This window comes from Pterocles gutturalis, unplaced genomic scaffold (genome assembly GCF_000699245.1).
Source record: "Pterocles gutturalis isolate BGI_N339 unplaced genomic scaffold, ASM69924v1 scaffold35743, whole genome shotgun sequence".
In the NCBI taxonomy this organism is placed as follows: domain Eukaryota; kingdom Metazoa; phylum Chordata; class Aves; order Pterocliformes; family Pteroclidae; genus Pterocles; species Pterocles gutturalis.
The window spans coordinates 672-18,048 of record NW_010119214.1 but is presented as its reverse complement, the minus strand read 5'-3'; the positions used below and the strand labels follow the sequence as shown (position 1 = coordinate 18,048).

Here is a 17,377-nt window from a genome sequence, read left to right as displayed (position 1 = left end):
GGCTCGCAGCCGGCGGGAGGAGGGCAGGAGCCAGCCGAAGGGTGTGCGAGGGAACAAAAGCGTTGTCAGGCCTGGGCAGGGGCGCTTGGCCCTGGATTTTCACTCCGGGGGGGCTGGGCAGGCTCTTCTAGGGAAACTGGGCTGCAGTTTATTTTTTGGTGTAAGCGTTGGCGTCTGTTCATACAGGGATGTATCGAGGAGGAGGCTCGTGGGAGCGAGACACGAATTCCCCTCAGCCCCGTCAATATAAAGCCTGGTCTTGCTTTAATACCAGATTAATTTTTTTTTTTATTTGGCTGTATTTTTTTTTTCATTTTATAGTTGATAGGATCTGTCTGATAGTTGTGGGAGACCTTAAAGGTTAAGTCTTGGATATTGTTAAGATTATCTGTAGCATGTGTAGTTTTGTAAATCTTGACTATCTCAGTGCTTGCTTTCTTCTCAGTGTACCTGTGATCATCTTCTTTTGCTCATACATGCAGAATCTGTTTTATATGGGGAAAAAAGGAATAGCTTTGTAGCTTTTGATAATGACAACAAAAAGAAAAACTTAATTTAGTTCTCTAATGTATGATTTGTTTCCTAGAATATAGTGGTATGGAATTAGTTGTGGTGGTGTTTTCCCTTCATGGTCATGGAAGTATGTGTAAGAGTAATGTTATTACTCTTTGCAGCTTAGCTGACATGAAGATGGAGGACTATGAAATATTCTGTAAGAAGCATCTTTCCAGAATCCAAGAAGAGGCAATAAAAAGAGAAACCTCTTTCACTGTTCGGCACAAAAATATCTCCCTCATTCAATTCCATGGAGTTCCTGTGCTTTCCCCTCTGGTAAGGCTTTTTTTTTTTTTCCCCCCCTTTTTCTCCCTGGTTGTGAACTGTAGTATTGGCACTAACTAACTTTGATGTCCGCCTGTAATGATTCTACCAAAGGTACAGCTCCATTTGAGGTATCATCTGTCATGCTGCTTAGTGTATTCTAAGCATTCCTAGCTTTAATTTTACAAAGTAAAGGGGTAGAATGTATTTTTTTCACATTGACTAAGTTTGTTTTCATTTCTTGAGATTTGTTATCTTCACAAGGGGGGTAGAAATGTCTGTGGTGTTAAATAGATGAATGTTATTCCTGGGCTTAACTTTATGTAAAATCATACTGACATTTCAAATACTGAATATATGAGTTTGTTTAAAATTGTCCAAAAAAAGAAATACGTGTAAATAGGAAATACTGAGGTCGTTAAAAAGCTTCTAAGTAAATTTTTTTTCTTGTGGATTTGCAGCTTCCTCTAATGTATTTCACAGGCTCATCAATTATGTTAAGTCATTCTGTGCTTAATGCAAACAGAGCCAAGCAGAAGACTGTTGGTAGCCTGTGCAATAACGCATCCTTGTTTCAGTGATGGGAAGTACGAATGGCGAGACTCTCTAACAAAGATTTCCAAACATCGTGATACAGATATACATCAGAGACTAAATGATATATTGTAGCATTTTTCATTTACAAATGGGTGGAGATGTTTTTTAAGCTTTTGTAGAAGAAATGCATGATTAGACTTGAGACTATTTAATTTTGTAACTTTGTGAAACCAATTTTTGTAGGTGTAGATTTCTAGATCTAGTTTTCACTTTTATCCAAACTACATATTTTAAAGCCGTAACTCAGAGGTTTTTTGGATTCTATTTGTTGAAAGGATCCAGAAGACTGCTTGCATTCTCTTCTGTCTTGTGAAATTCACCTCTGGTTCAAGAGGGCAGGTGCAAGTTACTCTTTCATAGAGCTTAATAGTATGGGGAGGAAGATAGGTCACCGAGGGCTCTACAGGATGCCCAAACCTCCCATCTCCACAGAGGACTGGTAAAGACCTGTCCTGCAGTCTGAGTCATGTGCCATTTGAAGTTGGTACTGTAGCATGTAATGTTCATGCAAATTTTTTATAAATGACCTTTTGCAGTCATGTTCATTTGCACGTGTGCCAGGAAGGCATTTTGTGCATCTTCCATTAAAGAAAATTATAACTGGTTAAAGAGAAGCTGGCATTTAAAATGTGCGCCAAGTCTCAGCTTTGGTGATTGTTGTTCTTCTATTGTTTCATTCTGTTGTTTTTCTTTCTAATGTATTTTTGTAATTTGGTATTGAAGTTTGCATGTAGTGATATAAACCATGTTTCTTACACTCCCTTTTACAGCTTAGCCTTGAAAAGAAGAAGGAAATACAGCAATATAAACAGAAAGCACTGGACATAGAGACCTGGAGACAGAACTCCCGGAAGAGAGCTTTGTTGAATCGTGTACAGGAGATTCTAGAAAATGTTCAGGTAGTGTTAGACCAAAGCCTTCTTACAGCTTTACAGAAAACTTCTGGTTATAGACATTTTGGGAGAGTGCTGGGGTTTAAGTATTCACCAATATAAATATGAAATTAATAGCAGTTAACTCTCCAGAACCACCATTTGCTAGTATTTGGTGCTATGTGACCTGTAATTGATTATTTAGTGATAATATTTACCTTCATTGTAATGCACGAGACTTGCTTTTCACTGCTTGTTTTGGTATATACAAAAGACAGACCACACCAAGTAACTGACCATTGCTTTTGAAACAACTAGATTGTAAAAACAAATGAACAAAAGCCCCAGCGTCAGTGCAACTGCCTTGCTTTATTTGCAATCTTATAGTTTAATCAGAAAATAATCTATATTCAAACTTATGATTGCACAATTAAAATTACCTTTGCAACAACTTGTAATTTGTTGTGTGCTTTATAATTTTACTGCAACTATATTGGGTTTTTTTATCTGCTTCAGTGATGAATTTGGTAGAGGTTTAAATTGAAAAGAATATTAAATATATCTGAATAGGTGGTATTATTTGTCTTTGAAAAGTTATAATACAGTCTTTAAATCAACCTGTTGCTTAAACGATCATCTGTCTTGGGATTTGAAGAGCAGACCAAGAACTTATTTTCAAAAATAAGTTAGCTTTTTTTTTTTTTCAAATGTGTCCCCTTGGTAATTGAGTTGAAATACATAGGATAACCTGTAGGACAACTTTAGTGTGAAAATCCTTTTAAACAAATGCTGGCTAGAAGTAGCATTTAATTTTAACTTAAATAAAGTTGGTTTTCTAAGTAGTTGACAAATGAAAAGTTGTATTTAATGGTCTCTGGATTAGTAAAGAAATGAACAAATTATGTTATAGTTCCACTGTTTTTATTAGGAGTTTTGTTAATTTCTTCTTAAATGTCTATAGGTTAGTGTATATTTGATGCTGAATTTTTTCAGTTACATTTCTTATTTAATATAAACATATGTTCATATTTTAAGAGGAGTATTGCAAGATAATTTGAAGTCATAAGATTAGTTGAACATATCCAAATTACTTTATGAAGAAAAGAGCATCTTTGCATTCAGATACTTGGTATCAGTAAAAATGCTGAGTGGACCATTATTCAGATTTTTAATTCCAATAACCCCTTTCTCATTGCAAAGAGCTCTCTCTGTATAATGAGTGATTTGTAGGAAATGGGTAACAGGTGAACTGAAAAATTTTATTGGTTTTAAGGTGGTAGCATTATTTTTTTTAAATTCAGGTGAAACTTGCAGGGATCTGAGGAGATTTCATTGAAAATACCTGATTTTTTTCAATTTTTATTTGCAGATCAGGAAAGGACACAGCGTGAGTGATGCAAATGCACAGGAGGCTGAGAATACTTGCCCTGATTCAGATTCAAAAGCTTCTACTGATTTCACAGCCCGTTCAGATGTCAAATTGGCATGTTCTGCTGAAAGGCATGGTCCTGTGGAGCTTGAAAAGACACCAGAGCTTACACCAGCAGATACTGCTGGACAGGTGACATCAAATGTGACAGAAGTAGTTAAAGCAGCAGAAGACAATGTTCTTTCAAAGCAAAGCGAGAGCCACTTCTCAAAAGCCGTACCTTGTCCAAGGGCTGCGTCTCCTGACAGCGTGCATACTAAGCTTGCGTCACGTGCTTTGCAAAAGCAAGAGGGACTAGGAGTGCCGCTGTCGGATGAGGAAGTTCAGGATCCATACGTAATGAGTCTTCAGAACCTGATGAAGAAATCCAGGGAGTATATAGAGAAAGAGCAAACCAAGCGTAGCTCAAAAAATAATTCAAAGAGGAGTATGAGTGAAAGTCATTCAGATAAAGAAAATGATGGTGTTAAAACCACTGACTCTGTGAAAGAAAGAGTAAAGCTTACAGGCAGAAGTTGCACCACTCTGACATCTGATAAACCCAGTCTTAATAAATCAAATAGCCTTCTCCAAGGTGCCTCTACTCATACAAGTAACACAAACATGTCAACTTTATCCAGTTTTTCTAAAGTGGACATACCTGTGAGGGTTGGAACACCACCATTGGTGGATTCAGATTCAGATGAAGAATTTAAAAAGACTTCTGTGTTTGATCGTGACAGTAGCATTATCAGGAGCCTCACGGGCTCTTATGCCAAACTGCCGAGCCCAGAGCCAAGCATGAGCCCTAAAATGCACCGAAGGCGCCCAAGACCTTTATCAATGGGACATACTGTTATAAATAATCCTGTGAATGCTTATGAGTTAAGTCCTAAAGGCAAGGGTAGAGCGATGGATTTAATCATGCAAGATATTGCAGATAAAAATAATGTATCGGAATCGGTGCCAAAGTTCATGGTGGACTTCACTGCGGTTTGCCCTAACAGAGTTCGTGGTGTCGATAGGAATTCTTTAGGCCCTTGTGACGGGCTGGGGATTGGCAAACTGAATTGCCATTCCTTTGGGCACTTGGAAAGCAAAGGAACGTTGTCGGCTACAGTGGAAGGACAGGTGGTAATGGACAGCAGAGGGCAATATAAAGTAGAGACTTGTACTAATATTGTAGCTCCAAAATCGAATGAGCCATTTGCCATCAGTCAGTCCACAGTAACACAGAAGCTCCTAGCTGTGAATGAAACCAGACCATCTAGTTTGCTAGAAAATATTAAATGCAATTCTCCAGTAGAACTCAATAAATCTTATGACGTAGAAAACCCATCCCTGCTACTAATGCAGAGCAAGAATATGCGACAGCAGATGGACACTCCAAGTGTTTCCCCAGCCAGCGAGCAGTTTCTAGAAAATAGTTTCGAAAAGGTAAAACGTAGACTTGATTTGGACACTGACAACTGCCAAAAAGAAAACAATACATGTGTTCTAACAGTTGGAATGGAAGAACAAGAGAAGCAGTGGTTGCAAGAACAGAAATATCCTGCGGGATCAGTTTACATTACCAAGAATACAGCCCCTGACAGTATGGCAAAAGGTAAAAGATTTCCTGTAGTTGAGGGTTTTTCTTAAAATTCTCAGTTTATAAATCTTTTAGGAAAAAAAAATAGTAATTGGTGTGATTCTAAGTATGTACATATGTCAAAAGGCCAAAATTTTATTGAGTATTTTCAGTAACCTTATTATTTCTCTGATTTTTAATTAATGACAAATTCTGAAATTCAGCTTGCTACTTGAGTCTTGAGCTGTTATTAATTGCTACAGAATGGAGTAATTGCTGTCTTAGGAGTCACTTGGAGTCAAAAATCTTACAACAGTTATTTGTAACAAATACTTGATTAAACATTTTACGAGGAAACATCAGCTAAAATATTATGTATCAGCTTTATGAATTCTGTATTTATTCTCAGGGGTATCATTTTACAGCACAAATATTAATTTCCCATTTGAATGTAGACATTGACATTTAGTTTTACTAAGAAAATAATGTCTTATTTCATGAGGTCTAAGTAAGGCTACTAAAAGAAAATATAGCCTGTGTAGCTTAAAAGAAAATACCTTTTAATGGGCTGAAAATCACTGTATAGGTGTTTTTGACTTCAAGACTGTTACGTCTGCATGTATACTTACCAGTCAAGCTGAAGTGGCATAAATAATTCTCACTCCCTCAAGGAAGTGTAGGTATACTATTCTTAGAGCTAGATTTTTTGTGTCCTTATTTTTATATAGGCTCAGTTGGTGTCATTGCTGTTCCATTCACATGCTTATCCCACCAATATAAACATGCAAATATTTTGAAGGGCTATTGTAACTGATTAAGTTCTTTGTAATACATCGTGGAAATCTGATATTAAGGTTTTTTGGAATACAGAATGGAAACCTGATATCAAAGATACGGTGTACTTTTTTACTGATGATGCAAATTACTCCTGTTAAAAACATATGTCTGTGGCAAAGATCACACAGAAATTATTTAATGCTCGATTCTTTGTAATGTATCTTCTCAGAAGATATTTTAAAAACAAAAATGTTGGCCTTTGAAGAAATGAGGAAGAGACTTGAAGAACAGCATGCACAACAACTGTCGATTCTGATAGCTGAACAAGAGAGAGAACAGGAGAAATTGCAGAAGGTAAGGTGAAAAGAAGAAAAAACTAAGCAAAGGGCATGTGTGTTGTGTTGTAGTTTGTCAGGAAGCAGTTGGGTTTAAAATGTATATTCCATCGCTTTGCAGAGTTAGAAAAATACTTATAGTTGATTCTTTCTTTTGTAGGAACTGGAAGAGCAGGAGCGAAGGTTGAAAGGAAACAAGGTTGCTACAACGGAAATAGAAATTTCCAAAGTGAATATTAACAGTAGGATGGAGTTGGAGTGGAGGAAAAAAAGCGAAAGTGGCGTGCTGGAAAGTGTGCATTCTCAGCTGGAGACAGTCCATAATGCAAACGCGGCCAGCATTGGTAAAACTGAGAGGGTAGAATATAGATCAAATGTTGTGCTGTATTTTGCTCTGCAGTGCTTGACTGGGCCAGCTGCTTCACTCTATGATAAATGCGTTGTTCCTGTCCTGGGGCACTTGTTGGTCAGGATGTGTGGACAGCTGCTGCCTTCAGCTGTTGACAGCACATGTAAAGCAAATTCTGTGTTGCATCTTTGTCTAGCTGGCATTTAGCACAGTTTCAGCCATACTTTTACTATTCCAGGTATTACATTTGTGTATAATGGTTATAGGGCATATTTGAGGAAAACAAAAGTAAATTAATCTGATCGAGGATGAGGAGGTGGATTTGCACGATGCCACAGAATGTTCATCTTCATTCTGTGCGGCTGCACAGCAGTGGGCCAGGTGTTCTCACTTGTGTAGGAGGATTGGAAGGGCTCTGCTGAGGGGTCTTGACTGCAAGGAAGTACTGCTATAGCCGATGGAACACCTCTCACCTGGTCCAGAACATTGTGAAATCTTTTGTTTCATCTTCTGTTTAGCAAATTTTGCTGGGAAGTGAATCAGAAATATTCAGATTACTTCTTGCCTATGACTGATCTTGTAAACAAAGCTGCTACCTCTGAGCCGAGTTCTGTTTCGTGAGTGTATTAACATGCACTCATCAAACATAGCTGGAAAGTGGGTACTCTAACAGGTAAACAGCAAGGATCTTTCATGTGGGAGTAAAATTGCTAACTACATGGTTATTCCTTGTTCATCTTTGGGATCCATGATAGCACCATTAAACACTTTATATCCAGTTTCTTTGAGATGCTTTGTGAATAAGATTTTTTGTAGCAATTTTAACATTAGGTAAGTGATTTTTCATACTGTAGTATACGGACATTTTTTGTCCCAATATACAAGTATTATAATCTGCAGTTTGAATAAGAATAGCTAACAGCACTGGGAGCTTCTTTGTTCTTAAGCCAAATAACGTTTCCTGACTGCAAACAGAGTTAAAGTTTATGTATGTGCTTGATTTTTATCTGCATTTGTTGTTTTGAATGGAGTTCTGCATATTTTTATTTGTGTATATATGTATATATGTGTGTATATGAAGACTTAGTCATTGCTTTATGGACAAAGCCTGTGTGTTGAACTGTACACTCTGCTTTGCATGCAGGCTTTGCTCATACTACGACACCCAATACCTTTGCTTCAACAGGTGAAACTTCATTCTTTCTCTGGGGACCATCAGGTAGTGGAGTTATAAAAACCGCAGTAGCTCGGCCGAGTACCAGGATCAAAACTAGGTGGACTCAGGTACGGAAAAAAAGGGTTTATTTATAGCTTATAAAGCCTTCTAGTTTTTGTAAGACACTGGTAACTTTATAATAGCTGGGCAGTAATAAATCTCACAGAAGAGTTTAGTATCCCTTCGCATATCAACTTCTATACAGTTCTCTTGTGTAATCCGATATTTTTCTTGTTCATATATGCAAAATAGTCATAAAACAATATATTGCTTCTGTGAAGTTAATGTTATGATGAGTACTTCTGGCCTAGCCAAAACCTTATCAACAGCTTGTTTCTTATGTGAAAACTTATGTCACATGAATGATGTTATTTGAGAAATAATTCATAATTCTTGACATTTTATCAAATGTTTAGAGGGTGCTTCTTTTCTTTTAAGGTTTTCAGTCCAGAGATCCAAGTGAAGTTCGATAAGATCACTGCTGTGGCAAAGGGGTTTCTCACTCGTAGACTGCTGCAGACAGAAAAACTGAAACATCTTAAGCAGACTGTAACAGTAAGATTAGCATTTTTATTATGCAGCTTCTCCTCCTGTTTGTTTTTGATCATATCTTCAATTGACAGGTGAAATAATGCGTTTTCTGCTTTCAGAAGAATCTGGGAATGTCTGTCACATGAATATGTTTTGAGTGTCGCATTGTTCAGTGTCACAAGATCTCAGGCAAACAAAGACTGTATGTCCTGTGCGTGCAGTTTGTAATGATTCCTTTGTTGTGAAGGATTACGCTTGGTGCTTAACCTGATTTTCCCATCTTCCCCAGGATACTATGGAGTTCATAAGAAATTTTCAGTCTGAAGCCCCATTAAAAAGAGGAAGTGTTTCAGCACAAGATGCATCCCTTCATGAAAGAGTAATGGCTCAGGTGACACAATTGAATTATTTTTTTCCTTTTTTCCTAGCTCTTCTGCTTTTGTAATATAAATACCTGGAACTGCCACAGTGACTTTGTTTAAAGTAGAAGTTTTAAACTATGGCTGTGAAGAGAAATTTCAATTTTTGTGTTGACACGAGAGACTTCAAAATTATATTTTCAAGTGTTTTGTTTGGATTGAAAGCGAGAAGAGCTTGATGATTAAAACCATGGGAAAGTTAAGGTGACTAAATATTTTATTAAAATTTTAATTTCTTTCCAGCTGCGAGCTGCTCTGTATGACATCCATGACATCTTTTTTACGATGGAGGCATCAGAAAGAATGAATATTCTGCGCCATGATCGTGAAGTTCGTAAAGAGAAGATGCTCAGGCAAATGGTGTGTTATAGTCAAGAGAATACTGTAAACTGTTAATTTTGCTTTCAAGAGATTCTTCCTCACCCAGTAAAAAGTTTTTTAAATCTAAATTGTTGTTTGATTATGCTTCTGTAGGTAACTTTCTTCAAATAGAAAAAAAAAGAGGTCACAGCAGTAGGAGATTAATATGTTGAAACTTTTAGTGTGTAGTTGTATAAAAAATAGAATGAAAAACATGGTGAAAGTAATAACAAAATGTTAATACTTTAAATAAGAATTCATTACAGCACACAAATATTTTTAATCTGGTAATATAAGGAAGACACTTGAATTTTAACAAAGGAAAAAACCCTTAAACTTACCCTGAATGTGAACTTGGTACTGAAAACACTGTTGGTTTTGTTTGAGTGTTTTTTTTTTTTTTTTTTTAAATTAGGAGTGAGTCAGATGGGTTTAAGCTCACTATGAGAAGAGAAGTAACTAGTGCTATTGTTGGTTCTTTTGCTTTTTTAGGATAAAGTAAAGAGCCCAAGAGAGAGAGTGACACTTTCAACGGCCACACAGAAATCTCTGGACAGGAAAAAGTACATGAAGTATGTGCAGTTCTCCCTTTGTGCTGGGGGTGGGGGCGGGGTGCAGGAGGAAGGGTAGGCAGCATTGGAAATAGGGAAAAGAAGTTTTTGGAGTAACAGCTTCTTTGCAAACTAATATCTCCCCTAGGAAGCATGAATAAAGTCTTCGGTGTGTGGTGATTTACTAATAGTAGTTTGCTCTTAGTTTTAAGAGACTTCTTGTCTGTATGGGAGAAAAATATTTGTTCCAAGTTGTGCGTTTATGCTGTGCTTCAGCGGTGAGCAAAATAATCCTTGCAAATTTAGTTTGTAGTTGATTTTTGAAATTGTCAGAAGTGCTCCAAGTTATTTTATCAGTCTTTCTAAAGTGCCTGGCAATAGAGATATGTGGTAGAGTATCTCTGGCAGAGTTTTTTGGGGGATGGTAGCAGGCATTATCCTGCAACACAGTGGACTGAAGTATTACACTTGCTCATGAGTAAAAGGTGATAATCTGTAGAACTGCTCTGTCAGTACTACATGGAGATGTAGATCCTGTTGCAGATTTTCTCTTACTGTTTCTGTTTCTGTTCAAGACCTAAATGATGATTTTATAATTTAAATATGTTGCAAAACTTCTGTTTCTCTAGGGCTTCAGAAATGGGAATGCCAAGTAAAAAAATAATAATAAAGCAAAAAACTCCTGAAAGCCGGTGAGTGAAGATTACTTGTATTAGGATGCTTTTAGAGAACTGTCTTACAATGATAGATTCTTTGATCTGCGTTGCTGGTTTGCCATCAATCAGCTCAATTCCTGCCACTATTATGATGGACAGTAATGCAGTCTGATTTAACATGGTCTGAGAAAGGAATTTATTGGCTCATTAGAAGTTAGAAAAGATTGATTTTCCTCAGAGTCAGTTCTGAAATTTTACCTTCAGAAACTATTTTATTTATGGCTTTAAATCTCTGTGTTCAGGGTCAAGGTTTTTCTCTGAGATACACTAGCAGTATCTCTTAAGCTTCAGTTTGACACTACAACTTTTCTTCATACCCTTTACTCTGCAGTGTAGTCATTGATATGCTTGTCTTTAGAATGCTGTCAGAAAAGAACTGGCTTTCTGTTGTGAGGAAAAGTTCTTGCTTCTATATTGTATGACTTTTTGCTTAGATCACAAAAATTACAGTGTTCAATACTTGCTGTTCGGGAAGGCAGCAGCCCCTCTCTTATGAGGCCTGTCTGCACCTTCTTCTAGTATAAAAAGTCAGATACCTGGCATCCCTTAAAAACAGCTTTTATCCCATGCTTAGCCAAAAGCTTTGAAGATGTACTGTCTACTAATACAGTTCAGTCTTCAATGACTAGTTTAAGCGATTCAGTCCTTTCTTCCTGTATGTTCCTATCAATTATTAGGAACCCAAGGCACTGTTGAAGGAGTTGTATGTGTGTGCTTTTCTTGTTTCTTTGTTTTAAACAGCGGAAGTAGTAGTCTTATTCTGGAATTTTAATTCCTGCCACTTTTGCCTACATGTCATCTGCATTACCGAACCAGTTAGCCTGTCTGAAATTTGTTATGTGAAACATGATGCATAATTCAGTATTCCTTACAAGATTTTTTTTTTTTTGAGCACTAATAAAACTTTTGTGTTTTAACAGCATACTTCAACCAAATCAAGGACAGAATGCCCCAGTTCATAGGCTGCTTTGCAGGCAAGGGTAAGTGCACAGCATGTTTATAGCCTGAAGTTGAAAGTAAATGCAAAGTGCAAGAGCACAGTGATTTCTGAATAATATTTACACATACTGGTGCCACTCTTGTTCAAAGTAAAAGCAAGTACTTCTCACAGTATTTTGAGAAAGTGATGAAGCTTTTGTTTTACCTTAAACTGCAAGAAATTATTTAGTGTTCTCATCCTCTTGTGTATTGTCTCCATTTACACTGTGTTCCAACATTTCTATTTGTAACATTCATTCCATGAAGCTTGGCTTCCACATAATGAAATATATATTTTTAAATGTAGACTGTAATGCCACAGTATCTGAACTGAATTTGTTTCTTGAACGTTCATGGGGAGATATTCTCCTATTTAATGTATCTACTTAAGCCATAATAATGTCAATAGGAATTGTGCACATACTCAGGAGGAGGCTCTGTGGGACACTGGAAAAAATGTTTTCATGGCAAACACAGTTCAATACTGTCTTTGTATTTTTGAATACAGCCTTTCAACTTTCATGCAAGTGACTTATTAACTCTTTTATATTTAATTAGAACCCCTAAGACCTCAGTGAAGGGGGTTGAGCAAAATAGAAAGAAGGCCCCAGAGAGCAGAGTGTCTAACAAGGCTGTTCCAGGTGTGTAGAAAATTGGTGCTTGGATCTTATAGTAAATAAGTTACTAGTATCTAGAAAAAGTAAACGGGGGATATATTGTTTTCCTTTTCTTCTGCACCTGCTTTGCTGTGTCTTAAATCTAACCTATCTCTTTAAACAAACGTGCTGGTAACTTAGCCATCTACTTTCAAATTCTATAAACACAGTATATAGAATGTACTGCACAGCTCATTTGCTTTCACTCACCAGATGTCCAGTCATAAAAAAGTTTGCCAGATGTGTTCACTGTAACTCTTTGAGAAGCTAAGGAAGGGCAGTTTCAGACTTATCAGCTGGTGTTCAGTCATCGTACAGTCCTAAAGTTATATATATTACTGTAATATAGACCCAACTTTAAAAGTGGATTATTCCTGTGCTTGCATGCAGAGATTACTTTTATTAAAAGGGTTTGATAATGGTGCCAAACCTCTCAGTTTTCAGCCTTTTCAGCTCGAAGGGAATAAAACATTATGAAACATCTTACACAATTTCCATTTTTTAAATCAGATTTTTAATTTCTTAAGTGATAAACCTTAATTTAGCAAAAGGTAAAGTGATTTACACATTTTAAAACTGTTTAAGATCTTAATTACACTTTGTTCTCAAAGGAGAGTTCCACATTTCAAGTATAAAAATTGGGAATTTTTGGGCTCAATAAGGCAAATTGTAATGTAGTAGGCTTTCAACTGTTTCAGATAGCTATCTGAATTATCTTTATGTATTAAGTATCAAACCTTTCCTGTAAGGGAATGTTACATGTGAATAGTGAAAGGCAGTATGTTGAAGAGGGGGGTTTTGTTAATGGTTTAAAAAAATCATTTTCTGAAATTATTAAGTATCTTTTCAAGAGCGATCCTTGAAAATCATCTGTAGTGAGGCAACAAGTACTGTCTGAGAAAGACCGTTGACAGAGAAGACATAGTATCAAGTCAGTTTGAAAAGAAAATGTGAAAAGGCAAGCAAATGCATATGCTTCTCTTAATTTAGTTGAAAGTTGTGCATGTCAGAAAGTGAAGAGTTGTAGCAGTGGTTTGGTCTAGGCAATTCAGTTTTATTTATATCTGCGGCTATGTCAGTCTGCTGTGCTCCTAATCAGTAATATTTCTATTTAATTTCTTGACTTCATTCATCCCTGACTCCCAATTAAATTGTGCTTATTAGAGGGGCAACGGAAGGAGGGTTAGTAGAATACAACTATTATATCTAAATGTCACTTATGCATTCAAATTAGATGTGAGACATACCCTCAGAAGAAAACAATAACATACTCACCCAACTACTTTCTTTTTTTTTTTTTTTTAAATTCTTCTGATTGTTGTTTTAAATTCTGGCTGCAAAGTGCTTTGTAGCTCTAATACTACTCTGATTGATTGTTGTCTTTTTCTGGCAAGAAGGCATTTAATTTAGGAATCAACTGGTGATCCTAAACTTAGTTTTTGTTGTTTTTTACTCCTTCAACCCAGAGTCCTGTGCTAAAAAGAAAAGTACAAACTATAAATCTGTAAAGATGAGGACAGAGATGCCCAGTCAGTAGCTTCCAGGCTGTGCCAAGCAGGGCATTTAATGTGATCTGATTGTGTTAGAAAGAAAGTGGTTGAGATCAGGCAGCTGCTGCAACTAGGCCTATTAATCTCCTTTGTTCCTGCCCAGTCTGCGTTAAGTGCCGTGTAAAAGAAACACGGGGCGTGAGGCAAATCAAGTATTTGGGTGGCAGCAGCATTTGGCCCCAAGCGTGATGTTTCCTGCATGCCTGCCCAGCCCAGGCAGGGAGTGGGTTGCCTGTGTCAGATGGTGTGTGTTGCAAAGTGCGTTAGCATTCAGGCCAGCACTTCAGGCTTGCTCCATGTGAGTAGCTGGTCACTTGTATGTCATAGGAGAGAGGCCTCACGTAATTGCTCCCTTTGCCCCTGGAAAAGGTTGTGTGATAACTGCATTCAGGACCGTAACTCTTTTCAAAAAAAATTGCTTCTTCAACTCCTTAGTCTAGATTGCTGGTGTTTTTTACACTTCTCTTTACTGTCCTAATCTGTATGTGAGATTTTTATATAACGTGGAGTGCAGTAGAGGACAGTTAAGAGGTAGTGTTAAATCATTAATAAAGCATCATGCCTGCCAGCCTGGCTGTTTGTCCTGGGAGATCACAGATGAGCTGAAAAGTACTGCACTGGAGGGTGCTGGGCCAGCCAGAATGCCTTTTTGTGCAGCAGAAAACAATGTTCAGCTGTGGGGGATCCTGCTGGGGTACAGTCTCTGGGGGCATTTCCAAAGCTGCTTTGCACTGTGCTGAATGCAGCCCTTGGACACCTGTGAGTAACCACTGCAGCTCTGACAGAGAGTAACTGAACATCCTGAAAAGGATTGGCACTTACTTTGTCACATTCATGTAATGCCTGGTAATGATTTCTCTTCCATGGCTGTCTTCCATTTCCACTGCTCTGCACCGTGTGGTATGGTTTTCACTGCTTTGTGTAAATGTTTGCTCACGTTGCTGGACACTCTCGATAACTGCCTGAACCTAATGAATGCTGACTTGTGCTACTTTTTCACAGCCTGCAGTGCTAAACCCTTATTACTGGAAGATAGTTGTGCTATGCATAGTATAATACGGCTTTCTAAACATATATGTATATGAATATATTTGTTCCATGTGAAGAGATTTTATTTATTGATTATTATTTTTATCCTTGAGCAGCTTGCCTTTTATCTGCTTGGTTACCTTATTCATACTGCACTTTAACTCTAGTGTATATTGACATAAGGGAACCTACAACTGTCTCTTGGCTTATTAGTGTGGCAACTGGGGAAAATAGTTGTCTTAAATATTTGACTTGTGTAATATTTTTTTTTTAATTGATAGTTTGTTTTAAAGCAGTACATGGCATAGTTAAACTTATCAGTAATTTAATCGCTGTCTTGGTGATGTGGCAGACTTACCTTTTAAAAACTTGTGAATTGTAATTGTAGATGTTCTAGAATAGCAGAAAAGAAGATGGAATAGTTACTGAGGAAGAAAATACTGTAAACGTATAGGTAGTTTTTGTAAGGCATTTTGGGTGTAACATTATGAAAACTGTCATTTTAAAAGTAGCCACTGAATATATAATACTCCTTAAAAAAGAAAAAAAGGTCCTAAACTTCTTCAGCTATATTTGTCGGATAATCCTGTTACAAAAAACAGTACTATTAATTGTAAAATGCTGATGTTTCTACTCTATTTTTAGGAGCATATGCAGGAAGAACCCAAAGAAAGAAGCCAAATGTTGTGACAATTTGAGAAGACAACACTCGCTGGGATAAAATGGCTATTTTTTAATGATGGCATTCTCAGCTCTGATTCAAATATTGCATCTTCCAGATGAATGATAAACATACTTTGTCATTTCCAGATGATGACATATTAATGCAACCATTTTGAAGTAATAAAGGGCTGTGAAGCTCTAATACTTGTGGAAAAAATTGCATGTTAATACTTATATATTCATACTACTGTGTACCCATAATATTCGTAGTCTTGCTTATTTAAAGACCACCACAGGGCAACATTAAGGTAATTGATGACTTTTTCACTCTCTCTAATTCTTGTGGCTGACATATGTTTTTTGCATTACTTAAAAATGCAACTGCTGTGTATGATTACCACCATAAATAAGTCATGTATATATATATTTAGTTTCATACCGTAAAGTTAAAGCAGTTAAATATGGAAAAAAAAAACCCCTTAATTCAAACAAAACTGAGCTCTTAGATCAGTGAATTTGTCAGCAGCCTTTTTGAATGTACTTTCGTTATGAATGAGATTACCTCAATGTAAATACTAATGGTGTAAATGTTTTTGCATTTCTGCTGAGTTGGACAGATATAGATCCAGATTAACTGCTGGGCAGACAGGGTACTTTCAATGACTCTACCGAAATGGAGCATTTTTACATGTGGTAGATAAATCACTGTGCTGGAAGAGTCCTAGGATTTTTTTTCCTCACTGTCTACTGCATTTTCTTATGGGAACAACTTTTGGCCAAGATGAAGAGAAGTGTATGTTCTAGAAAAATTTCAGAAGCCAAGATTTTAATTGTTTTACCATTTCAGACTTACAAATGATTGTCCATAATAATAATTCAGATATCTTACATTTTGTTGATGACAGCTGCAGTTTTTCTGAGCAGTTTCTCTTCTACAATGATCTAACAGGTCCTTGTACCAAAGTCATGATTTCAGGGGAAAAAAAATTCCCTAAGTCCAACAAACCCCCTCTTGCATTTATGAAAATCTAATGTTAAAAGATCATGTTCATATTTTGCCTTGGTCTTCCTACTGATGGATGTTATCCTTCAACTTGAGGGGAGCAGAATTGTGTAACTTCTGTCTTTTAATGAACTTGAGACATGATGTTAACGTTCAAAGTCCAACAGAGAAAAGCTTGGCTGTGTAAGTCTTCGCAGTGCTTACTGTTCTGCTCTGTAATGGTACTAGTAGAGAACTGTGTACAGGAATGTGAAGTGGGTTATATTGTGTTGCTTTCCTGGAATCGATACAGTGCAACACCCTAACTTCAGAGGCTTTGTAGCATGTTGACATGGATATGAGAAGAAAGACTGACCAAAAATTTAATGGTGTTAAATAGTCAGGATGAAAGAGGAACATTAATGGTGGGATGAGGAGAGTATCTTCATGGGCAGTGATGCGTGAACTGGCTTGCTTGTGGCACTTGTTGTGGCTTTTATCTGCCACCACGTCTGTCCTCTGAGCTACTGACATTGTTCAAAACAAATGTTTTATACCATGTGGTGAGTTACCCAAATCGCATACTTGGAAAATGGCAAAAATAATGCCTAAACACTTTGAAAAACTATACTGCTCGGTGGCTCTTTAGCTGTGGCGTTTATTTGAAAGCTTGGGGGGGAAAGCTTCTCCAATGGTGTAAATCTAAGAGTTTACACCCATGGAAGACCTGTCTCCTTCATACAAATGCTATGGATCTTCACAATTTCAGATGTGATACAGAAAATGCCTGAGGCAAGCTTGCTGCTCACCCAAAAGGCATCAAAGCTGTGCTTTGGTTCCCAGGTTTCCTTAGGAGTGGAAAACATCTGGAGAGGGGAAAAACTGACAAAGCGTAACCTGTGTCACAGGTGGCAGAATGCGCTGTTGATCTATCAGTGCTAAAGATTGTTAAAGGATGTTGTATGTGCTGTATTTATTATTAGCATACGTTGATGTAAA

General features: G+C 37.1%; 1 protein-coding gene across 1 annotated transcript; it reads left to right on the top strand.

Moving 5' to 3' along the window:
* The first annotated feature begins 684 nt into the window (after positions 1-684).
* Positions 685-15,431, top strand: CCP110 (centriolar coiled coil protein 110kDa). The gene is made up of 14 exons (XM_010076505.1): positions 685-831; positions 2,187-2,315; positions 3,658-5,302; positions 6,273-6,397; positions 6,539-6,722; positions 7,872-8,011; positions 8,382-8,498; positions 8,764-8,865; positions 9,137-9,253; positions 9,746-9,825; positions 10,434-10,496; positions 11,441-11,500; positions 12,057-12,139; positions 15,379-15,431. Exons 1-14 carry the CDS (start codon positions 685-687, stop codon positions 15,429-15,431), a joined length of 3,045 nt encoding a protein of 1,014 aa, XP_010074807.1.
* Positions 15,432-17,377: the final 1,946 nt, after the last annotated feature.